Source organism: Ranitomeya imitator, chromosome 5 (genome assembly GCF_032444005.1).
Source record: "Ranitomeya imitator isolate aRanImi1 chromosome 5, aRanImi1.pri, whole genome shotgun sequence".
NCBI classification, from domain to species: Eukaryota; Metazoa; Chordata; class Amphibia; order Anura; family Dendrobatidae; genus Ranitomeya; species Ranitomeya imitator.
The window spans coordinates 438,729,337-438,756,195 of NC_091286.1; the positions used below are offsets into that span (position 1 = coordinate 438,729,337).

Sequence of the window (26,859 nt, forward strand, 5' to 3'; positions counted from 1 at the left end):
CAGAACTAATGGAATTAAAGTTTTCCCTGAACCTTACAAAAAGAGGGCGAATGGTCTTCCCAATGTAAAAAAGCCACAAGGGCAAAAAACTACATAAACCACATGCGTGGTTCTACATGATACAAAGTCACGGACAGTGTGTTGAATGGGGCCAATCCTAATTACCTTATCAGTTACATGGTAAAAACAAAAATTGCAATGGCCACATCTAAAATTTCCTTTTGGAATGCCTGTTCTTAACGAATTTTCCTGCTCTTTATTAATTCTATTACGTACCAAAAGATCTTTTAAATTTTTTCCACGGCGGCAGGCAAAAAGAGGACCCTACTACTATGTTTTAATGAATCGGGATCTTTTTCCACAATATGCCAACTTCTCCTAATTGCTGATCTAATGTAACTATCCATGGGACCAAATTTGAAACAAAATGTAAATCTTTTTTCAGAAGTCTTCTTTTTTACATCCCCTACTGCTAGATTGTTTATACCGCACACCTCAGCCTTAGCTAGGGCAGCATCCAACACAGGGCGGGGGTACCCACGATCTTGGAACCTGTTATATAACTCATCAGATTGTCTATTGAAACCACCGAGGCTACTGTTTATTCTTTTAACCCTTAAAAACTGACTAAAGGGGTGAGAGTTTTTTGTGTATTGTGGGTGGGCACTGTTGTAATGCAACAACGAATTTGTGGCAGACGGTTTTCGAAAACCCCCAGCGTGGATCGTGCCATCCTTCTCCCACAATTTAACATCTAGAAATTCTAACACCGAGCCTCCAAACACTGACGTGAAATTCATGTTCATGGTATTGGACCACCCCAGGTGCTCAACAAATGAATGAAAGGACTCCCATGGGCCATCACACACTATGAACACGTCATCCACGCACTTGATGTACAGTTTTATGTGTTTCAAGAATAGGTTGCTACCTGAGTAAAAGTATCTCTCTTCGAAAACTGCAAGGAATAAATTAGCCAGGGTACATGCGACAGGCGTACCCATGGCAGTCCCCTCTATCTGTAGATACCATGTTGAGGCGAACTTAAAAGCATTGTGCTTCAAAATAAACATTAACCCATCACATATAAAATCTATTGTGTTTTTGTTCGTATTTGTGTGAATGAGGTCTTCTCTGACTGCCTCAATTCCTAAACTCTGTGGAATATGGGTGTACAAGCTCTCTATATTGACGGAAGTCAAAGAGAAGCCCTCCTGCCAGACAAAACCCGTTAGAACCTGCAAAAAGTTTTTAGTATCGTGAACATAAGAAGGTATGTCAGGGAGCAGCGGATGCAGCAACCAATGCAGATAGCGCGATAAAGGTTCTGTGAGCGAGCTAACCCCGGACACAATTGGGCGACCGGGTGGCTCAGAGACTTGTGACCTTTCGGAACATTATACTTATAAGGTTTTTCAGGGAAATCTGGCAGAAGCTTCTCAGCCTGTTTTTTTTATATGACTCCCAATTCCACATGAGTCCTCAGAAACAAACCTAACTCGTTTTTAAACTTGGTTGTGGGGTCTGAACCCAATTTAAGATAGGTGTCAGTTCTAGATAAATGTCTATGAGCCTCCAAAATATAGTAATCTTCTGACAAAAAGACGGTATTGTCTCCTTTATCCGCAGCTTGAACAATAGTGTCAGACCAACCCCTAATATCCATTAAGGCACGTTTTTCTACCGTTGTCAAATTAGAGGGTAGTTTCTGATAAACCAGAGCCTCTACATCATTTATTACTTGTTTTTCAAAAACATCAATAAGGTTACCCGGAGATGTTGAGGGCACATTCGTGGATTTCACCCCCCCTGTAAAAGGCGTAAAAGGAGGAGCTAGAGACTTTCTCTCAGTGCCCTTCAGATCGGTAAGGCTAAGCAGCAACTGAGCATCATCTCGCATGTTTATATCAATATCATCCCCAACCATGAAACCAAGTGGGCCAACTGTGCAAGGAATCTCACCTGGATGTTTTTCAAGAACCATACCTTTAGAAGACATAAAAGATTTATGCAAGTGGATTTTCCTTACTGCTTTATACAAATCTATTTTAAAATCTACCAAATCAATCAAAGTTTTCAGGCAGGCAGTAATTTAACCCTTTTGACAAAACTGAAAGATGAGCCCCACTTAGATCACGGTCGGTCAAGTTTATTACTGTTGTTACTGGCTCATCTGCTGGGGAGCCGTTTTCCAAGAGACTTGCTTTCTGCGCTGATTGCCGGGCTCTATGTTTCCTACCCCCTCTACGCATCCTGCGTCTTAAGGGGCTGAAGTTCCCAAAGGAGAAAAAGAAGTAGATGCACCGGCTCCGGTCACAATGTCCTCATTAGGACTTGAATCAGAGTCCGTAGTTGGATAGTCTTTTTATGCAATCTTTTAGGATTCCTATTTCTGTTATTCCTTGATCTAAAATGTCTGTGATTGTCTTACACATTCTTGTTTTTATTCCACGAGAAAACATGTCTAGAATCAAAATCAGCTTTATCACGGATAAATTTATCATGTTTCTTTTGTTTTATTTCGGACTGAATGGCCACCATTCTGCTGTCAAGCTTCTTATCCAATAATGTCCATTGGCTATCAGTCAATCTTGTTTTTAATTCCTCTTTTGGTTTACTAAGCTCAGATTTCACCATGTCATAATTATTCATGTCTTGCTGTAAGACCAACTGGAGAAGATCCTGAGAGCATTTCAATAAGATCCTCTCCCACTCCATAACAAATTGTTTATTGTCTTTGAACAGTAACATATCTTTATAGACCCTCAGTCCCAGCGGTACTCTCTCGCAATCCACATAGGACTTCAATGAGTTGTTGGTCAAGAAGAGGTTAACCTCTCTCTCAGTGGGGGAAGTAAAAAAGAAGACTTCTGAAAAAAGATTTACATTCTGTTTTAAATTTGGTCCCATGGATAGTTACATTAGATCAGCAATTAGGAGAAGTTGGCATATTTTGGAAAAAGATCCCGATTTATTAAAACTTAGTAGTAGGGGTCCTCTTTTTGCCTGCTGCCGCGGAAAACATGTAAAAGATCTTTTGGTACGTAATAGAATTAATAATGAGCAGGAAAATTGGTTAAGAGCAGGCATTCCAAAAGGAAATTTTAGATGTGGCCATTGCAATTTTTGTTCTTACCATGTAACTGATATGGTAATTAGGATTGGCCCCATTCAACACACTGTCCGTGACTTTATATCATGTAGAACCACGCATGTGGTTTATGTAGGTGATTCTGATACTTTGATGATGTCAAATGTTGAGGGCAGAGCAAAGTACTGCAGTGCACAGGTGTCGGGCCTCTCTGACCTTTCCCGACACCTGCTCACTGCAGTACTTTGCTCTGCCCTCAGCAGTGGACTAAGAACACTTTGTGTTCGAAACGCGTTCAGCTGTACCATGGTTGTCCTTCCATTTTTTGGATATTGTTGATTTTTGACATGCAGTGTTTCTTCTCGTTTTAAAAATTATTTGGAATAAAGAATTTTCGATTTTATACATTTTCCTGAGCTGGATTATTTTCTTACTTTCACAGACAAATTTCACCTGTCCCGGAGCGGCAGCGTGAATACAAGAAGAGGACGTCCTCATAAGAAGATGGAAGGCCCCCTACCGGACCACGACACCCATCGGATCGGACCACAGCAGGCCTGCCCCTGGGTGAGTATAATCTAACCTCTTTTTCTCATCTTTCAGGATACATCGGGGGCTTATTTACAGCATTCCAGAAGAATAGGTAAGCCCCTGATGCTGGTGGGCTTAGCTCATCTTCAATTTTGGGGGTGGCAGGTTCCCTTTATATCCTTCTAAAGACGTTGATCTATATATGTATATATATATATATATATATATATATATATATATATATATCACCGAGTCTACATCTACTCGACTTGAAGTCCTCAAATTTGTTCATGACTCTAAACTTGTAGGGCACACTGGAGTCAAGAAAAGGCTAGAACTACTGTTTTGTTCTTTTTAATGGCCAAATTGTAGGAACGATGTGGGAAAACATGTTTCCTCTTGTTTAACATATGCACAGACCAAGATGCCCTAATCTTCTCTATGATTCCTTCAACCTCTTCCAGTTCCATACAGGCCTGGGGCAATGTCAATTAATGTTATTGTGGACCTACCTCCATCTAAAGAAAAGAAATGACTGTTATCCTTGTTGTGGAGGGTGGGCTCACAAAGATGGCCCATTTTATTCCAACTAAAGGGTTTCCTACCATTGAACAAACCACAGAATAAAAAGTCAAACAGATATTAAGGCTGAATGGAATCCCTGACAATGTAATTTCTGATAGAGGTGTTCAGTTTACATCAAAATTTTGAAAAAGCTTTTGTACAGTTTTAGGAGTTACTGTCAATTTTTCTAATGCCTTCTACCCACAATACAATGATCAGACTGAAAGGACTAACCAAACTTTAGAACAATACCTGCGCTGCTTTATTTTTAAGGCTGGGTTCACATAGCGTTAATGGCGTCCATTAGAAGGACTACGTTACACCGCGGCATAACATGGTGTAACGCTGTCCGGTAACACCGCCATTAAATTCAATGTCGGACGCATCGCTAGCACATGCCCACAATGGGTGTGAACTATCGATGTGCCGTCATTGAGTGACGGACCCCGAGACGCGGGCTGCAGCATTTCCGGGTCCGTCACTGCTAGCGCAGATAGAGCTAGCAGATGCTCTATCTGCGCTAGCGATGTGACAAGTCGGAAAATGTGTTACAGCAGCCCGTTCATGTATGTCAACCCGGCCTTAGGCTACTTTCACACATCAGGTTTTTGCCGGATCCGTTTTTTTCTCATAGAGTTGTATTAGCAACGGATTGCGCCTGATGGCCTTACGTTTTATCCGTTTTTTGCTGGATCCATCAAAAATTAGTTTTACGGCGGACGGAGAAAACTTCCAGAGGAACGTTTTTGAGTCCGGGTGAAAAAACGCACAGCGACGGTTCCGGCAATAAACGGATGAAACATGAGGTGAAATTGGTGAATCCAGATACCGATTCTGAGCATGCCTCATAGCTGCATTTTATTCTGGAGTCTCTCTCTCTCTCTTTCCTTTTTTACCCAGAAGAGAAAATCCATACTCTATCCCCAGTTTAAAAAAAAACGGATCAGGTGCAACAGTTTTTCACATTTTGCACCAGTTCCCCTTTTTAAAAAATTCTACGGATCCTGCCTGATGGCAAAAACTTGATATGTGAAAGTAGCCTTACCTCCAGGATGACTGGGTGGACTATTTACCAACAGCAGAATTTGCCAATAATAACTCCAGAAACCGTTTTACATCCCAAAGCCAATTTTTGATAACTTTGGCTTGCATCTGGCATTTATGTATAATCTTCCATTTACTACTGCTGTTCCTGCTGTTACAAACAGACTTACAGAGTTGCAGAAAGTTCAGAAGGAACTAAGGCCGGCGTCACACTCAGCGTATGCAAATACGGTCCGTATATTACGGCCGTAATACACTGAAAAGTCCCGAAAATAGTGGTCCGTAGCTCCTCTGTAGGCAGGGTGTGTCACCGTTTTTTGCGCATGGCATCCTCCGTATGTAATCCGTATGGCAGCCGTACTGCGTGTTTTTATCGCAGGCTTGCCAAACCGACATACACCTATACAAGGGATCCATGTGTTAAAAAAAAAATAAAAACATATATACTGTCTATATATATATATATATATATATATATATATATATGTCAGTAGACACATATATGTATATATATTATTCCTTCATACAGCGCGAGATAGCAAAAAGCCGGTAATTCAATTACCGGCTTTTGCTTTCTCCTTCCTAAAACCCGACATGATATGAGACATGGTTTACATACAGTAAACCACCTCATATCACCATTTTTTTTGCATAATCCACACTACTAATGTTAGTAGTGTGTATCTGCAAAATTTGGCCGTTCTAGCTCTTAAAATAAAGGGTTAAATGGCGGAAAAAATTGGCGTGGGCTCCCGCGCAATTTTCTCCGCCAGAGTAGTAAAGCCAGTGACTGAAGGCAGATATTAATAGCCTGGAGAGGGTCCATGGTTATTGCCCCCCCCCTGGCTAAAAACACCTGCCCCCAGCCACCCCAGAAAAGGCACATCTGGAAGATACGCCTATTCTGGCACTTGGCCACTCTCTTCCCATTCCCGTGTAGCGGTGGGATATGGGGTAATGAAGGGTTAATGCCACCTTGCTATTGTAAGGTGACATTAAGCCTAATTAATAATGGAGAGGCGTCAATTATGACACCTATCCATTATTAATCCAATTGAATGAAAGGGTTAAAAAAAAACACACACACATTATTAAAAATTATTTTAATGAAATAAAAACAAAGGTTGTTGTAATATTTTATTTAACGCCCAATCCAATCACTGAAGATCCTCGTTCTGTAAAAGAAAAAACATAATAAACCAACAATATACTTACCTTCCGCAGATCTGTAAAGTCCAACGTTGTAAATCCTTCTGAAGGGGTTAAAAAAGCCTGGGAGCTTTCTAGGTAAGTTCCCACGATCTGTGAACAGCCAGCAGAGGGCGCCTCACTGCAAATGAAGCTAAATATAGATCATTGACCTATATTTAGCTTCATTCCCCGGGGTTTTGCAGCAAGGAGCAGCCTGCATTAGCGGAACTCCTTGCTGCAAAATGTTTTAACCCCTTCAGAAGGATTTACAACGTTGGACTTTACAGATCTGCGGAAGGTAAGTATATTGTTGGTTTATTATGTTTTTTCTTTTACAGAACGAGGGTCTTCAGTGATTGGATTGGGCGTTAAATAAAATATTACAACAACATTTGTTTTTATTTCATTAAAATAATTTTTAATAATGTGTGTGTGTTTTTTTTTTAACCCTTTCATTCAATTGGATTAATAATGGATAGGTGTCATAATTGACGCCTCTCTATTATTAATTAGGCTTATTGTCACCTTACAATAGCAAGGTGGCATTAACCCTTCATTACCCCATATCCCACCGCTACACGGGAATGGGAAGAGAGTGGCCAAGTGCCAGAATAGGTGCATCTTCCAGATGTGCCTTTTCTGGGGTGGCTGGGGGCAGGTGTTTTTAGCCAGGGGGGGCCAATAACCATGGACCCTCTCCAGGCTATTAATATCTGCCCTCAGTCACTGGCTTTACTACTCTGGCGGAGAAAATTGCGCGGGAGCCCAGGCAAATTTTTCCCGCCATTTAACCCTTTATTTTAAGAGCTAGAACGGCCAAATTTTGCAGATACACACTACTAACATTAGTAGTGTGGATTATGCAAAAAAAATGGTGATATGAGATGGTTTACTGTATGTAAACCATGTCTCATATCATGTCGGGTTTTAGGAAGGAGAAAGCAAAAGCCGGTAATTGAATTACCGGCTTTTTGCTATTTCGCGGCTGTATGAAGTAAGAATATATATACATATATGTGTCTCACTGACATATATATATATACCTATTCTATGTGTACATATTTATTCTACCTATTCTACTGTAAGCTGTCAGTGTGATTTTACTGTACACCGCACTGAATTACCGGCTTTTCTCTGTAACAGCGCTGCGTAGTTCTCGCAAGTCACACTGCTGGTCCGTGTGTAATCCGTATTTTTGGGGCTTCCATAAACTTTCATTGGTGTTTTATTTGCGCAATACGGTGACAAACGCAGCATGCTGCGATTTTCTACGGCCGTAGAAAGCCGTATAATACTGATCAGTAAAATACGGCAGATAGGAGCAGGGGCATAGAGAATAATTGTGCCGTATTTTTTGCGAGTTTTACGGACGTAGTTTCTGCGCTCTTACGTCCGTAAAACTCGCAAGTGTGACACCGGCCTAACTGAGATGTTACAAAAGGCTCAAAAAGATTATGAATAAGCAGCAGATAAGCATCTCAAAGCCCCTCCTACCCTTCAGGTTAGTGACAAGTTTGGCTACTTTCAGACTGGCGTTTTTTTCAATATGTCGCAATGCGTTATTTAGGGGAAAAAACGCATCCTGCAAAGTTGTCTGCAGGATGCGTTTTTGCCCCATAGACTAACATTAGCGACGCATTGTGACGCATTGACACACGTTGCAACCGTCGTGCGATGGTTGCGCCGTGTTGTGGCGGTCCGCCGGGAGCAAAAAACATTACATGTAACGTTTTTGCTGCCGACGGTCCGCTTTTTCCCACCGCGCATGCGTGGCCGGAACTCCTCCCCCACCTCACAATGGGGCAGCGGATGCGCTGGAAAAATGCATCTGCTGCCCCCGTTGTGCGGCACATTCACTGCTAGCGTCGGTAACCTCGGCCCGACGCACTGCGACGGGCCGAGCTCGACACTAGTGTGAAAGTAGCCTTTGGCTTTCTAAAATAAAATTTGAAAATGAACTTACCGTCTTGTAAATTGGGGTCCAAAATTCATAGGTTCTTTTCAAATTTCTGCACAAATTAACCCAGTTGATTTCTGTTTAAAACTTCCTAACAGCCTGAAAATTCACCTTCTGTTCCATGTATCCTTGCTCAAACCATTCAGTGATAACCTGTTTCCAGGTAGAACTCAGACACCTCCACCAAAAGAAAAAGTCCATGGTGAAGAGGGGTACATTGTGCATAACATTCTAGACTCTAGAAGATTCAGAGGAAGACTACAATATTTGGTGCAGTGGAGGGGTTACGGACCAGAAAATAATTCAAAGGAGCTGGAAGGCAATGTTCATGCACACTGGCTTAAAAGAAGTTTTCATCAGAGACATCCAGAGAAGCCAGCACCAGAGATGTTCAGAAGCCATTCTGGAAGGAAAGGCATACTGTCAGGATTCAAAACCAGCGGCTCTTGTGCACCAGGCATCAGTTCTTCTATCTGAGCTGTTCAGCCCGCTGGACATTTCCTTTCTAACCCAGATACAAGTACCTGTGTCTCCACCCTGAGTTCCTGATTGGTTCCACTCTCATTGAACACCCTACGTAAACCTATCATTGTACTTCTTTCCTTGCAAGATTATTGAGCTACCAGACTTTAGTCAATCTTCCTATCTCATGCTGATCCTGTAAACTACATTACTGCACCTATGTACTGTTGCCTGGCTATTCCTGACTACACTACCTGCTTGTGCTGCCCATAGTGGTTGCAATACCACTACTCCAACCCAAGTCAGCCCATAATGGAGGGATTCTATCTGCACTGTTCGAACATGTGTCTGATTAAGGAAGATGCTGAGGGCATAAGAGGAGGCCTTAGAGAAGGTGGATGAGCAAGAAGCAGTGGAGGAACTGTTAGATACTGAGTTTGTCCCTCAAGCCTTGGGGATACAAAGACTTGTGGAGCAGCCCATTGACCACCTGCCCCCACAGCCACCAGAGTCACCCAATGCCCAGTCAGCGAGATGTAATGCCATTGGCTATGCTTCCAAGTGTCTGTGGTGAAATGCACCCTGGCTGACATAGATTTAGTCAAGGAATGGGTGATGTTCTCTGTGACATGCTGGTGTAGGGCAGGCATAGCTTTCTTAGAAAAAAAATGGTGACTGGGCAATTGGTACTGGGGGACTACGATGGCCATCAGCTTTTGGAAACCATTTGTATCTACCAAGTGCAAATGTAGCATTTCTATGGCCAACAGATTAAAGTTGGTGGAGTTCAATCTCTTTACTTTGTGCGGTTGAAGACCTGCATCTCAATGGGTGGCACTGTAACAGAGGAGGAGGAAGAAGCAGCAGATGCAATTGATGGGGCCGCTGATGGGTATTGAGGTCTGCATTTTAGCACAGTGGGATTCCCAGAGCAACACATGTTGATTGCGCATGTGAAGTATCGTACATGTAGTAGTCAAATTATTGCACTTTTTAACATTTTTTTTGCAAAGCAGGCAGATTAAGTAAGTTGGCTCATCATTTGCAGTGTCAAGAAAGGCCCAGGCTAGGCAACCTCTGCCACCCCTGTGAGCTGCAGACCCGTGGATGCTGCTGGTCACAGCCACAGTTATGGCTGAGGATTTATTGCTTATCATGGCTGCAACGCTAGGTGTCTCCTCATCTTCCTCCTCAGATTACCTTCTCAGCTGTATGCCCCTATGTTCACAGGAACAGGAAACTAACACCTTATCATCATCATCCTCTGTGTTATCACATTCTATGCACTTGGTATTGCCCATTTGAAGCTGCTCTTGCCATCCACTCCAGCACATGCTCTTTTTGTGTCTCATCAACAAGGCATACCACTATGCGCCTGCCAAAGAAAGGTAATAGAGTAGCCCATCCAGTAATAGAAGTTGTCAGATGTCTTTGCATAGGAATTGACATGGTTGGCTCACTAGTGCTTTCACTAACACCTTATATACACCTTGAATACCAGGCTTAATTCCCCTTCCACCACGGTTTCGCTTTTTCCCAAGCATGTTGCTCAGATACTTTGGTAGGAGAACAGTATTTGCAACAAAAATTTTAAACTCTGCCCCACCTCTGAAAACAGCTGAATTTCTTCCAAGGTGAAATATGGCATGCTGTATCACGTTAATCACAGAAGTAAGAGTTGTTTGAGTGTGGATGAGGCCTGTATGACAAAGAAGATATGCTACAACCAATTTGAAAGTCAGAAGTCTCCTACTGTATGAAGTTGGGAACATAATATTTTCCGGTGGCCTCTGGAAAACACCACTATGACACACTAGATGCTGAAAACTATTTGAAAGTCAGGTGCCTTACTGTATGATACTAGGAACATAAGTTTTTTTTGCTGGCCTCTGGATCAGGCCTCTAAAATAGTTTGAGCATCAAGTGTGTTATAAAGTCAGGTCCCTTACTGTATGACACTAGGAACAGAAGAATTTTTTTGTGGCCTCTGTATGATGTTTAGCAACAGAAATGTTTTTTGGTTATGTGCGTGAGATCTACAGACAGATTATTTGCAACCCAACAAAATGACAAAGTGTGATATAGTGGGCTTTTGCAACTTTTTGCAACTGAAAAATTATAATTTTTTAATGTGCTTTAGGTCTGCAGACAGTTTCATATCATCACAGCACTAAATGACAAAGTGGCATACAGCAAGCTGTTTCACATTTAGCTAGTGAAAAATATTATTTAAAATGCTATACTCGTGCATGGAGCACAATGGAAGTAGTGCACAACACATTTGTAAGACATGTGCCCTGCTGGCTTTGTCTGTGGAACTCGGTAATGGCCCAAAAAAATGATGGAAGGTAAATTTAACAGCCACACTGGACACTAGCTAGCTACACTCTCTGAGTGATATAAAACTGCCTAACTAACTAGCTAAAATCTTGCTGTTAATAGCGCCAGCATCAGGAGCAGCCTCTCTGTGCTGTTACCATGTCAAAATGGCTCTACAACAAGAAGTCTGCTGTTTATATGGAAAGGGACATGGGATTTCAGCAGCCAATGACACAAACTGTGGTGTCAGGGCATTGTGGATGTATCCTGCGCCCTGATTGGTTAGCCGCAATGTGCACACATAAAGGTAGGAAAAAAAAAGTTTACAAGAACGCAGCTCCTATGAGCTCTGCAAACCCCCTTCCCTCATCAAACACATGCAAAACACTCATTGTACACAACCATTATCATTGCAAAAGTGCTGAAAATTCTCTCATCACTAAAAACCAGTAGACTGACTTTTATAGTACTGACAACACTGTGGTTTCAAAAATAAAGCACATGATCTCACCTAAAAACATGTGTTTCATTGTACCATGTTTGATGCTGCACACGGAAGAAGGCAGTGGTCTGTATGATGATGGTGAATGAAATATGCAGAACCATTGAGAGCAGTAAAGGTGGAGAAAGGAGACTCATTGCAGGTCTGTAGGGGGCTAACGTTGACGCAGGACCGGTTAGACTCACTGTGAGAGAAGAACAAAAGTTGTGTTTTAGGAAACATACAGTATATGTGATCTGTACTTGCTTTGACATCTATAGTGGTTTATACAAATCTTAAGTTACTGCCTTGCAAGAATAGCAATCACGAAGATTAATATAATTATTGTTATTAATATTTTACTTAAAAAGTGCCAACATATTGCACTGTATTCTACCAGGGCCTGCAACATCTCTGAACTTGTCTTTATTCAAGTACATCTGTGATTTCGATGGTTGTCAATTGTAAGAGGCCTGCCAACAGCAGATCTTGATCATTTCATACCCAAGTGTGCAGCAGAACAGTCTTCATAGAACCATTAATAACTTAAATGGTAGCATACCAAAACATATAAGAGCTTGTATTTCAGTGCATGGTGCTCATACTTAATCTAGTATATAAAGCTGAATGTGTGTGTGTATGTATGTATGTATGTGTGTATGTCCGGGATTGGCATCTGCACCGTCGCAGCTACAGCCACAAAACTTTGAACAGTCACACATCTGGACCCCGAGAGCGTCATAGGCTATGTTGTGAGGCAAAATTTTAACCCGGCGCATTCCAATTCACCAAACAATTTTGCCCCTATCTACATAATGGTGAAAAAGTGAAAGGAAAAGTGTTGGAGGCGTCACAGCTACAGCCACAAAATTTTGCACACTCGCACGTCTGGACCCTGAGAGCATCAAATGCTATGTTGTGAGGTGAAATTTTAACCCCGCACTTTCCAATTCACCAAACAATTTTGCCCCTATCTACATAATGGGGAAAAAGTGAAAGGAAAAGTGTTGGAGGCAAATTGACAGCTGCCAGATGTGAACAAGGGGGACTTAAAGAGTGAGAGCGATGGCGCCAAAGAGTATATATTGTACAGTTGCTAAGGTGGGGCCCCGACATGGGATACTCACCATACACGGGGATATAAACACACACACAAAATGCGCCACACACTACCACGTGCTTCAACACACATACCACCCTCAGCAAACACATAAAAGTCGAAACACAAAAGTTGCCGCTCAAAACTCGCCATGCGCAAAACTTGCCACATGCAAAACTAGGCTCACGCAAAACTCGCCACACGTGCAAAACTCACCTCATGGAAAACGCGCCACACGCAAAACTTGCACAAGCGGAAAAATTGCCACATGCACAAAAGTTGCAACACATGCAAAAGTTGCCTCACACAAAACTTGCAGATACTCAAAACGCACCATACATAAAACTCGCCACGCGCAAAACTCGCCATGCGCAAAACTTGCTGCACACAACTTGCTACACTAACCTGTCACATGCAACTCGACACACAAAAATGGAAACAGGAACACATGGGCTACTTGCACAGTGAACAAGTCTGTAGGATCATGTTCACACACCACCAAGAAACCTGAAGACACAAAAGAGAATAGTAAAACCAAAAACACTCAGATTGAAAAAAATGTTGCAGTAATCCGCAAGTGCTAGTAAAAGATGTAAAAAACAGGGTATTTGGTTGATACGTTTTTTGCAAAAAATGTATACTAAGCTGCTCTACCAAACTTCACGGTATACCCTTATCAGAGCAGTCCTAACTAATGTATGCAATCCCTATCTGATGTATTTAAAAACCTGATCATCTGTATATTACCTGTGTGAACAGGGTTCAGAGAGGAAAAATCCATGTGTGCATACAGAGTAGAACAGCTTTTGTTCCTGTTTCCATAATTGTTCTCTTGTGTCTACAAGACTGGGGAGCTACCCACCACTCCTCTTGGGCTATCTGCACAAAAGCTGTTCTACTCTGTATGCACACATGGATTTTTCCTCTCTGAACCCTGTTCACACAGGTAATATACAGATGATCAGGTTTTTAAATACATCAGATAGGGATTGCATACATTAGTTAGGACTGCTCTGATAAGGGTATACCTTGAAGTTTGGTAGAGCAGCTTAGTATACATTTTTTGCAAAAAACGTATCAACCAAATACCCTGTTTTTTACATCTTTTACTAGCACTTGCGGATTACTGCAACATTTTTTTCAAACTGAGTGTTTTTGGTTTTACTATTCTCTTTTGTGTCGACACACAAAAAGTTGCTACACGCATGTCGCCACACAAAACTCATCTTAAAAAAGTCGCTACATGCATATCGCCACATGCAACTCAACACACACAACTTGACACATGAAACTCGCCCTAAAACACACACAAGTCTGGTATTAAACTTCAAAAATAAAAATCTGATTAATAAGCAGACAAACTACAAGAGCAACAACTGTACCATATAGGAAATACGGCAGCTGTCAGTCACATGACCTATCATGTGTATGTGTGAGCTAATATATACTGCCAGGGGGGGAGGGCTTCCTGTTGGCTGGGGATTTATCAGGCTGCCAATGTAGCTTACAAATACTGAGGTAAAAATACTGACCAAATAATGTGTGAACGCGGCCTAATACAGGAGGAGATGACACACAGATATATACTATATACAGGAGGAGATGACACACAGGTATATACTATATACAGGAGAGATGACACACAGGTATACACTATATACAGGAGAAGATGACACACAGGTATATACTATATACAGGAGGAGATGACACACAGGTATATACTATATACAGGAGCAGATGACACACAGGTATATACTATATACAGGAGCAGATGACACACAGGTATATACTTTATACAGGAGGAGATGACACACGTATATACTATATACAGGAGGAGATGACATACAGGTATATACTATATACAGGAGGAGATGACACAGGTATATACTATATACAGGAGGAGATGACACACAGGTATATACTATATACAGGAGGAGATGACACACACATATATACTATATACAGGGGAGATGACACACTTGTATATACTATATACAGGAGGAGATGACATACAGGTATATACTATATACAGAGGAGATGACATACAGGTACATACTATATACAGGGGCGATGACACACAGGTATATACTATATACAGTGGAGATGACACACAGGTATATACTATATACAGGAGGAGATGACATACAGGTATATACTATATACAGGAGGAGATGACACACAGGTATATACTATATACAGGAGCAGATGATACACAGGTATATACTATATACAGGGCAGATGATACACAGGTATATACTATATACAGGAGGATATGACACATATATACTATATACAGGAGGAGATGACATACAGGTATATACTATATAAAAGAGGAGATGACACAGGTATATAGAGGAGGAGATGACATACAGCAGGTATATACTATATACAAGGGAGATGACATACAGGTATATACTATATACAGGAGATGACATACAGGTATATACTATATATAGGAGGAGATAATATACAGGTATATAGTATAATCAGAAGAGATGACATACAGGTATATACTATATACAGGAGGAGATGACACATGGGTATATACAATATACAGGAGGAGATGACATACAGCAGGTATATACTATTTACAGGGGAGATGACATACAGGTATATACTATATTCAAGAGAAGACATACAGGTGTATACTATATATAAGGGAGATGACAAACATGTATATACTGAGGTGAAAATGAGGGGTGTGAGGTGAAAATGAAGAGGTGTGAGAGAAAATAAAGGAGTGATCGGAAAATGACAGATGTGAGGTCGAAATGACAAGTGTTAGAGGGGAATGAGAGGAGTGAGGGGAAAATAAGAGGAGTGAGGGGGAAAATGAGAGGTGTAAGGGAGAAAATGAGAGGTGTAAGGGAGAAAATGAGAGGCATGATGGGAGCATAAGAGACGTGAGGTGCTATAACTAACCACAGATATTTACTTTGCCCAGGCAATGCCGGGCTCTTCAGCTAGTCTAATATATAAAGCTGAATATGTGTGTGTATGTGGGTATGTGTGTATGTCCGGGATTGTCATCTGCACTGTCGCAGCTACAGCCACAAAATGTTGCACAGTCATACATCTGGACCCCAGAGTGTCATAGGCTATGTTGTGAGGCAAAATTTTAACCCCGCGCGTTCCAATTCACCAAACAATTTTGCCCCTATTTACATAATGGGGGAAAAGTGTTGGAGGCAAATTGACAGCTGCCAGATGTGAATAGGGGACTTAAACCCTAGAACGCATACCTGGGGCCTCGCAGGCCTGCCAGGTTACTTGTTTTCTATTTTCTGTAAAAGTACTTTAGTTAGAATTTTGAAAATCTAGGTAATCCTCAGGTATATAGTTGTTAGTAATTTCCAGTTATTCATATATTTTTATGTTACGACATTTCGGTATAACAACCTTTTCTTGGGACTACTCCATATTCACGCACCTGGGGCCTTTTAGGCCTGCACTAGGTTTACATGTGATACTCAGTCTTTTTGTCTGTATTGTTGCTAGGGAAGAACTTTTATGACTCTAAAACACTTGCTAAAAACTCTCTAAACACTCTAAAACCACTTGCTCTACCAATTTTCAATTCAGGAAAAAATATTACAATGGATAATTACTTTACCAATTTTGAAATGGCCAACTTTTTGCTTCAAAAGCAACTTACACTTGTTGGTACTATGAGGCCAAACCGCTGCAAAATTCCTCCAATCATGAAGCACAATGCACAGCGAACAATCGACGAGAGTGTATTCGATTTCTGCAATCAAGCAACAATGGTGTCTTATAAAGCCAAGAAAGAAAAATCCGTGATATTACTGAGTACAATGCATCATGATGGAACCCAATGACAGGAAAAAAACCTGAAATCATAATGCATTATAATAAGATAAAAGGAGGTGTCGACAAGATGGACGAAATGATTGGAGAGTATTCGTGCAAAAGGCAGACTAAACGTTGGCCTGTTGCCCTTTATTCCAATATCCTTGATGTGTCAGCCCTCAATAGCTACATTGTTTATTGTCAAACTAATCCAGAATTACATGCCAACAGGAAAGACAAGAGACGTCTATTTTTGACAGAACTTTGTTATGAACTTTTGATGCATACTATGATGAAGAGAAGCAGCATGATATGCTTATCAAGGCAAATCACGGAGGTAATGATATGATGTGGAATACGCTTTCTGCGGAATAGCATAGCCAGCTAATGAATTCTAAAACTTAACATTTAATATCTACTATATAAAGCTGAATGTGTGTGTGTATGTGTGTGTGTATGTCTGGGATTGGCATCTGCACCGTCGCAGCTACAGCCACAAAATTTTGCACAGTCACACGTCTGGACCCTGAGAGCGTCATAGGCTATGTTGTGAGGTGAAATATTAACCCCGCGCTTTCCAATTCACCAAACAATTTTGCCCCTATCTACATAATGGGGAAAAAGTGAAAGGAAAAGTGTTGGAGGCGTCGCAGCTACAGCCACAAAATTTTGCACAGTCACATGACTGGACCCCGCGAGCGTCATAGGCTACGTTGTGAGGTGAAATTTTAACCCCGCGCGTTCCAATTCACCAAACAATTTTGCCCCTATCTACATAATGGGGAAAAAGTGAAAGGAAAAGTGTTGGAGGCGTCGCAGCTACAGAAACAAAATTTTGCACAGTCACACGTCGGGACCCTGAGAGCGTCATAGGCTTTGTTGTGAGGTGAAATTTTAACCCCGCGCGTTCCAATTCACCAAACAATTTTGCCCCTATCTACATAATGGGGAAAAAATGAAAGGAAAAGTGTAGGAGGCAAATTGACAGCTGCCAGATGTGAACAAGGGGGACTTAAAGAATGAGAGCGATGGCGCCAAAGAGTATATACCGTACAGTTGCTAAGGTGGGGCCTCGACATGGGATACTCACCACACACGGGGATATGAACACACACAAAATGCGCCACACACTACCACATGCTTGAACACATATTACCCTCAGCACACATTTCACCACAAATACACCAACCTCGCCACATAAAAGTCAAACACAAAAGTCGCCACTCAAAACTCGCCACGCGCAGAACTCGCCACATGCAAAAACTAGGCTCTTGCAAAACTCGCCACAAATGCAAAATTCTGCTCATGAAAAACTCGCCACACGCAAAACTTGCACACGCGGAAAAATTGCCACATGCACAAAAGTTGCAACACATGCAAAAGTTGCCTCACACAAAACTTGCACATACTCAAAAGGCACCACACATAATACTCGCAACGCGCAAAACTCGCCATGCGCAAAACTTGCTGCACACAACTTGCTACACTAACCTGTCACATGCAACTCGACACACAAAAAGTTGCTACACGCATGTTGCTACACAAAACTCATCTCACAAAAGTCGCTACATGCATGTCGCCACACGCAACTCAACACACACAACTTGACAAACGAAACTCGCCCTAAAACATACACAAGTCTGGTATTATCCTTCAAAAATAAAAATCTGATTAATAAGCAGACAAACTACAACAATTGCACCATATAGGAAATACGGCAGCTGTCAGTCACATGACCTGTCTATTATGTGTATGTGTGAGCTAATATATACTGCCAGGGGGAGGGCTTCCTGTTGGCTGGGGATTTATCAGGCTGCCAATTTAGCTTACAAATACTGAGGTAAAAATACTTTGCAAATAACGTGTGAACGAGGTCTAATACAGGAGGAGATGACACACAGGTATATACTATATACAGGGGAGATGACACACAGATATATACTATATACAGGAGAGATGACACACAGGTATATACTATATAGAGGAGGAGATGACATATAGGTACATATATATACAGGAGGAGATGACATACAGGTATATACTATATACAGGAGGAGATGACATACAGGTATATGCTATATATAGAAGATGACATGCAGGTATATACTATATGCAGGAGGAGATGACACTCAGATATATACTATATACAGGGGAGATGACACACAGGTATATACTATATACAGGAGGAGATGACATACAGGTATATGCTATATATAGAAGATGACATGCAGGTATATACTATATGCAGGAGGAGATGACACTCAGATATATACTATATACAGGGGAGATGACACACAGGTATATATTATATACAGGAGGAGATGACATACAGGTATATACTATATATAGAAGGAGATGACATTCAGGTATATACTATATATAGGGGAGATGACACACAGCAGGTATATACTATATACAGGGGAGATGACATACAGGTATATACTGAGGTGATGAGGTGAAAATGAGAGGTGTGAGGTGAAAATGAAAAGGTGTGAGTGCAAAATGAGAGGAGTGAGGAAAAATAGTGGAGTGATCAGAAAATGACAGATGTGAGGTTGAAATGACAAGTGTTAGGGGGGAATGAGAGGAGTGAGGGAGAAAATGAGAGGTGTGAGGGAGAAAATGAGAGATGTGAGGGGGAAAATGAAAGATGTGATTGGGAAAATGAGAGGCGTGATGGGAAAATAAGAGAAGTGAGGTGCTATAACTAACTACAGATATTTACTATGCCCAGGCAACGCCGGGCACTTCAGCTAGTCTAATATATAAAGCTGAATGTGTGTGTGTGTGTGTGTGTGTATGTCCGGGATTGGCATCTGCACCATCGCAGCTACAGCCACAAAATTTTGCACAGTCACACGTCTGGACCCCGAGAGCGTCATAGGCTATGTTGTGAGGCGAAATTTTAACCCCGCGCGTTCCAATTCACCAAACAATTTTGCCCCTATCTACATAATGGGGAAAAAGTGAAAGGAAAAGTGTTGGAGGCGACGCAGCTACAGCCACAAAATTTAGCACAGTCACACGTCTGGACCCCGAGAGCGTCATAGGCTATGTTGTGAGGTGAAATTTTAACCCCGCGCTTTCCAATTCACCAAATAATTTTGCTCCTATCTACATAATGCGAAAAAATGAAAGGAAAAGTGTAGGAGGCAAATTGACAGCTGCCAGATGTGAACAAGGGGGACTTAAAGAATGAGAGCGATGGCGCCAAAGAGTATATACCGTACAGTTGCTAAGGTGGGGCCCCGACATGGGATACTCACCACACACAGGGATATAAACACACACACAAAATGCGCCACACACTACCACATGCTTGAACACATATTACCCTCAGCACTAGTGTTGAGCGATACCTTCCGATATCGGAAAGTATCGGTATCGGTTTGGATCGGCCGATATTCAAAAAATATCGGATATCGCCGATACCGATACCCGATCCCAATGCAAGTCAATGGGACCAAAATATCGGAATTAAAATAAACCCTTTCTTTCCTTGTAGGTTCATTCTACCTGAAGGAAAACAACTAAGAATAATGTAGGATGTATGGGGGAGGTGGCGGAGACATTAAAGGCAATGAGGATTAGTCCAATCAAATAGAATAGCATGTTTTTTTTTTTTTTTTAAAGACGTTCGGATTGAAAAAGATATTGAGTATGTAAATTTTTTTTATTTTGTCAGATATTGATGTTTCACTATTCCACGCCCTTCCCCTTCTTTTTTTTCTATTTTTTTTTTTCTTTTCCCACACTTTCATCTTCATCATCATCAGCATCCTTGACATCAACTTCTTCACCTTATTCATCTTCTTCTTCATCTTCTACCTATTTTTTTTTTTTATTACATTCTTCATATTCATTTTCTTCAACTATTATTATTCTTCCTATTCTACATATTCTTTTTATTCCACTGTTATTATTCTTCCTATTCTACTTCTTCATCATATTCTCATTTGTGACAGGCATTCCCGTAGTTGTTATCTATAAAAGTTGGAAGATTACACCTTCCGTTCTGCCAGTCACAAAAGTTACATTTGTCCGCGTTCAGTTTGGCCTGCAGCATCAGGCTTTATCCAGGGGCACCACGAGGAGGAACGGACTCACCCCCATACACTGCTTAGTCTTCTTCTGCATATAATTTAGATAATATCTTTTGCTCTGATATTAAGTCTTATGCTTAATGTTCTTCTGCTCTTTGTTCTGCAGCCTCTTGTTCTTCTGCTTCTCGGTCTTCCATGTTGTCGTCTCCAGGGTCTTCGTCTCCAGTGTCGTCATCTCCGCCGTCGTCGTCTCAGCCGTCGTCGTCTCCGCCGTCGTCGTCGTCGTCGTCATCGGGGTGGTCTTCCGGGTCGTCGTCATCGGGGTGGTCTTCCGGGTTGTCGACGTTAGGGTCTTCAACTTGGAAATGTAGCAGAAGGTACAAGAAGGCTGAGAAAATGCCAAGAACCAGCTGATGGAACTGGAACTCGGATGGCTACCCGAAGGTTCAAGAGCCTATGGAACTACCGAGGACCAGCTGACGTTACTGGAACCCGGTTACTAAGCAGGAGGTACCCGTGCTAAAAAGCACTACCAAGGACCGCCTGACGTTGGCGGAACTCGGATACCCAGAAGGAGGCACCTAAGCCAAAGGCTCTGCCCGGAACCAGATGACGTTACTGGAACCAGGATGGGGAGCAGAAGGTACAAGAGCAAAAGACACTGCCGAGAACCAGCTGACGGTACTGGAACCCGGATGGGTAGCCGAATGTCCAAGAGCCAATGGAACTACCAAGGACCAGCTGACGTTACTGGAACCCGGTTACTAAGCAGGAGGTACCCGTGCCTGAAAGCACTACCAAGGACCACCTGACATTGGTGGAACTTGGATACCCAGAAGGAGGCACCTAAGCCAAAGGCTCTGCCCGGAACCAGCTGACGGTACTGGAACCAGGATGGGGAGCAGAAGGTACAAGAGCAAAAGACACTGCCGAGAACCAGCTGACGGTGCTGGAACCAGGTGGTGGACCCGAAGGCCCACAGGAGAGGAGAGAACAGCTAGGCCGCGAGGCAGCCGCAGTTACCGAACCCCAACAGTCCTACAGGGGGAGCTGGGCCTACTGGCACTACAGAACCAGCCTTGACTACCAGTTCACGCAGCCCACATAGGAAGCTCCTAAACTGGAGGCACCCTGGAGTTGGCTAACTCGACCGCCCCACGACGGGGCAAGCATAGGCGTCTCAGTGAAGTTGACACAACCCGGAAACAGCTGACGGTGCTGAAACCAGGCTTGGCACGAGGGAGTACCTGTGACAAGAACACTGCCGAGAACCAGCTGGCGGTGCTGGAACCCGGATGCGTTGCCCCAGTGTGCAAGAGCCAATGGCACGACCGAGGACCAGCAGACGGTGCTGGAACCCGGTTACTAAGCTGTAGGTGCCCGCGCTTAAAAGCACTACCAAGGACCGCCTGGCGTTGGCGGAACTCGGATACCCAGGAGGAGGCACCTAAGCCAAAGGCTCGGCCCGGAACCAGCTGACGGTGCTGGAACCAGGTGGTGGACCCGAAGGCCCACAGGAGAGGAGAGAACAGCTAGGCCGCGAGGCAGCCGCAGTTACCGAACCCCAACAGTCCTACAGGGGGAGCTGGGCCTACTGGCACTACAGAACCAGCCTTGACTACCAGTTCACGCAGCCCACATAGGAAGCTCCTAAACTGGAGGCACCCTGGAGTTGGCTAACTCGACCGCCCCACGACGGGGCAAGCATAGGCGTCTCAGTGAAGTTGACACAACCCGGAAACAGCTGACGGTGCTGAAACCAGGCTTGGCACGAGGGAGTACCTGTGACAAGAACACTGCCGAGAACCAGCTGGCGGTGCTGGAACCCGGATGCGTTGCCCCAGTGTGCAAGAGCCAATGGCACGACCGAGGACCAGCTGACGGTGCTGGAACCCGGTTGCTAAGCTGTAGGTGCCCGCGCTTAAAAGCACTACCAAGGACCGCCTGGCGTTGGCGGAACTCGGATACCCAGGAGGAGGCACCTAAGCCAAAGGCTCGGCCCGGAACCAGCTGACGGTGCTGGAACCAGGTGGTGGACCCCAAGGCCCACAGGAGAGGAGAGAACAGCTAGGCCGCGAGGCAGCCGCAGTTACCGAACCCCAACAGTCCTACAGGGGGAGCTGGGCCTACTGGCACTACAGAACCAGCCTTGACTACCAGTTCACGCAGCCCACATAGGAAGCTCCTAAACTGGAGGCACCCTGGAGTTGGCTAACTCGACCGCCCCACGACGGGGCAAGCATAGGCGTCTCAGTGAAGTTGACACAACCCGGAAACAGCTGACGGTGCTGAAACCAGGCTTGGCACGAGGGAGTACCTGTGACAAGAACACTGCCGAGAACCAGCTGGCGGTGCTGGAACCCGGATGCGTTGCCCCAGTGTGCAAGAGCCAATGGCACGACCGAGGACCAGCTGACGGTGCTGGAACCCGGTTACTAAGCTGTAGGTGCCCGCGCTTAAAAGCACTACCAAGGACCGCCTGGCGTTGGCGGAACTCGGATACCCAGGAGGAGGCACCTAAGCCAAAGGCTCGGCCCGGAACCAGCTGACGGTGCTGGAACCAGGTGGTGGACCCCAAGGCCCACAGGAGAGGAGAGAACAGCTAGGCCGCGAGGCAGCCGCAGTTACCGAACCCCAACAGTCCTACAGGGGGAGCTGGGCCTACTGGCACTACAGAACCAGCCTTGACTACCAGTTCACGCAGCCCACATAGGAAGCTCCTAAACTGGAGGCACCCTGGAGTTGGCTAACTCGACCGCCCCACGACGGGGCAAGCATAGGCGTCTCAGTGAAGTTGACACAACCCGGAAACAGCTGACGGTGCTGAAACCAGGCTTGGCACGAGGGAGTACCTGTGACAAGAACACTGCCGAGAACCAGCTGGCGGTGCTGGAACCCGGATGCGTTGCCCCAGTGTGCAAGAGCCAATGGCACGACCGAGGACCAGCTGACGGTGCTGGAACCCGGTTACTAAGCTGTAGGTGCCCACGCTTAAAAGCACTACCAAGGACCGCCTGGCGTTGGCGGAACTCGGATACCCAGGAGGAGGCACCTAAGCCAAAGGCTCGGCCCGGAACCAGCTGACGGTGCTGGAACCAGGTGGTGGACCCGAAGGCCCACAGGAGAGGAGAGAACAGCTAGGCCGCGAGGCAGCCGCAGTTACCGAACCCCAACAGTCCTACAGGGGGAGCTGGGCCTACTGGCACTACAGAACCAGCCTTGACTACCAGTTCACGCAGCCCACATAGGAAGCTCCTAAACTGGAGGCACCCTGGAGTTGGCTAACTCGACCGCCCCACGACGGGGCAAGCATAGGCGTCTCAGTGAAGTTGACACAACCCGGAAACAGCTGACGGTGCTGAAACCAGGCTTGGCACGAGGGAGTACCTGTGACAAGAACACTGCCGAGAACCAGCTGGCGGTGCTGGAACCCGGATGCGTTGCCCCAGTGTGCAAGAGCCAATGGCACGACCGAGGACCAGCTGACGGTGCTGGAACCCGGTTACTAAGCTGTAGGTGCCCGCGCTTAAAAGCACTACCAAGGACCGCCTGGCGTTGGCGGAACTCGGATACCCAGGAGGAGGCACCTAAGCCAAAGGCTCGGCCCGGAACCAGCTGACGGTGCTGGAACCAGGTGGTGGACCCGAAGGCCCACAGGAGAGGAGAGAACAGCTAGGCCGCGAGGCAGCCGCAGTTACCGAACCCCAACAGTCCTACAGGGGGAGCTGGGCCTACTGGCACTACAGAACCAGCCTTGACTACCAGTTCACGCAGCCCACATAGGAAGCTCCTAAACTGGAGGCACCCTGGAGTTGGCTAACTCGACCGCCCCACGACGGGGCAAGCATAGGCGTCTCAGTGAAGTTGACACAACCCGGAAACAGCTGATGGTGCTGAAACCAGGCTTGGCACGAGGGAGTACCTGTGACAAGAACACTGCCGAGAACCAGCTGGCGGTGCTGGAACCCGGATGCGTTGCCCCAGTGTGCAAGAGCCAATGGCACGACCGAGGACCAGCTGACGGTGCTGGAACCCGGTTACTAAGCTGTAGGTGCCCGTGCTTAAAAGCACTACCAAGGACCGCCTGGCGTTGGCGGAACTCGGATACCCAGGAGGAGGCACCTAAGCCAAAGGCTCGGCCCGGAACCAGCTGACGGTGCTGGAACCAGGTGGTGGACCCGAAGGCCCACAGGAGAGGAGAGAACAGCTAGGCCGCGAGGCAGCCGCAGTTACCGAACCCCAACAGTCCTACAGGGGGAGCTGGGCCTACTGGCACTACAGAACCAGCCTTGACTACCAGTTCACGCAGCCCACATAGGAAGCTCCTAAACTGGAGGCACCCTGGAGTTGGCTAACTTGACCGCCCCACGACGGGGCAAGCATAGGCATCTCAGTGAAGTTGACACAACCCGGAAACAGCTGACGGTGCTGAAACCAGGCTTGGCACGAGGGAGTACCTGTGACAAGAACACTGCCGAGAACCAGCTGGCGGTGCTGGAACCCGGATGCGTTGCCCCAGTGTGCAAGAGCCAATGGCACGACCGAGGACCAGCTGACGGTGCTGGAACCCGGTTACTAAGCTGTAGGTGCCCGCGCTTAAAAGCACTACCAAGGACCGCCTGGCGTTGGCGGAACTCGGATACCCAGGAGGAGGCACCTAAGCCAAAGGCTCGGCCCGGAACCAGCTGACGGTGCTGGAACCAGGTGGTGGACCCCAAGGCCCACAGGAGAGGAGAGAACAGCTAGGCCGCGAGGCAGCCGCAGTTACCGAACCCCAACAGTCCTACAGGGGGAGCTGGGCCTACTGGCACTACAGAACCAGCCTTGACTACCAGTTCACGCAGCCCACATAGGAAGCTCCTAAACTGGAGGCACCCTGGAGTTGGCTAACTCGACCGCCCCACGACGGGGCAAGCATAGGCGTCTCAGTGAAGTTGACACAACCCGGAAACAGCTGACGGTGCTGAAACCAGGCTTGGCACGAGGGAGTACCTGTGACAAGAACACTGCCGAGAACCAGCTGGCGGTGCTGGAACCCGGATGCGTTGCCCCAGTGTGCAAGAGCCAATGGCACGACCGAGGACCAGCTGACGGTGCTGGAACCCGGTTACTAAGCTGTAGGTGCCCGCGCTTAAAAGCACTACCAAGGACCGCCTGGCGTTGGCGGAACTCGGATACCCAGGAGGAGGCACCTAAGCCAAAGGCTCGGCCCGGAACCAGCTGACGGTGCTGGAACCAGGTGGTGGACCCCAAGGCCCACAGGAGAGGAGAGAACAGCTAGGCCGCGAGGCAGCCGCAGTTACCGAACCCCAACAGTCCTACAGGGGGAGCTGGGCCTACTGGCACTACAGAACCAGCCTTGACTACCAGTTCACACAGCCCACATAGGAAGCTCCTAAACTGGAGGCACCCTGGAGTTGGCTAACTCGACCGCCCCACGACGGGGCAAGCATAGGCGTCTCAGTGAAGTTGACACAACCCGGAAACAGCTGACGGTGCTGAAACCAGGCTTGGCACGAGGGAGTACCTGTGACAAGAACACTGCCGAGAACCAGCTGGCGGTGCTGGAACCCGGATGCGTTGCCTTGCCTATTAAAGATTGTCTTCCTAGAGCCCCAACTAGCGGTGTTGGAGCAAAGGGTAAGCAGGGGGAGATGAGTGTAGGCCGAAGCCTGCACTGGAGGCAGCTTTGTGTCTGCGTTGCGTTTGCAGGACACTTTGCCGGCTACACACTGGGGGAACAGCTGGCGTTGCTGAACCCCACTAACACAATGGCGTGTGTTTTTATCTGTGCAGCTAGCACTTGCGGGCAAAAACTAGCGATGTTAGAGCCCGTGTTGAAGCAGGAGGAGGAGGAGAGGAGCAGAGTGTAGGCCGAAGCCTAGTTGAACCAATTTCAAAGGAAACCTTTAACCCCCCCCTCAGGTGTTACAAAGTACAAGAGACACACCTTGTGCAGTATTAATGCTGCACAAGTGAAAGGTTGCTCTATTAATTTGTCTACTTGCACACGCTGAATGAAAGACATACACAATTTACCCCATTCTACAGTCAAACTGTAGTGGATGCGTGACTTGGTTTTTTGATGAGACGCAGCACAGGTGTCCAAAATAACGCCTTGGTGCTTGGCGCAGCTTCCTGAGCGTTGTTATTTGCTGTACAGGAGTCTGCGCTCTTGTGTTATCCCTTGGCAATTCCCTGTTAGCGCTGCCCATCTTATGACCTCATTTCATGTTGGCCGGTGCGGTTAACGATGGCCATAAATCC

The 26,859-nt window shown here is 45.3% G+C and overlaps 1 protein-coding gene across 1 annotated transcript in view; it reads right to left on the reverse strand.

Annotated features, from left to right (window-relative positions):
• The window catches only part of LOC138638119 (probable cation-transporting ATPase 13A5), a 611,270-nt gene that overhangs the window by 32,301 nt on the left and 552,110 nt on the right, over positions 1 to 26,859 (reverse strand). Inside the window, exon 26 of the mRNA XM_069727143.1 lies at positions 11,671 to 11,845. Within this exon, the coding sequence (XP_069583244.1) occupies positions 11,671 to 11,845 (175 nt within the window). The remainder of the gene's footprint in view (positions 1 to 11,670; positions 11,846 to 26,859) is intronic.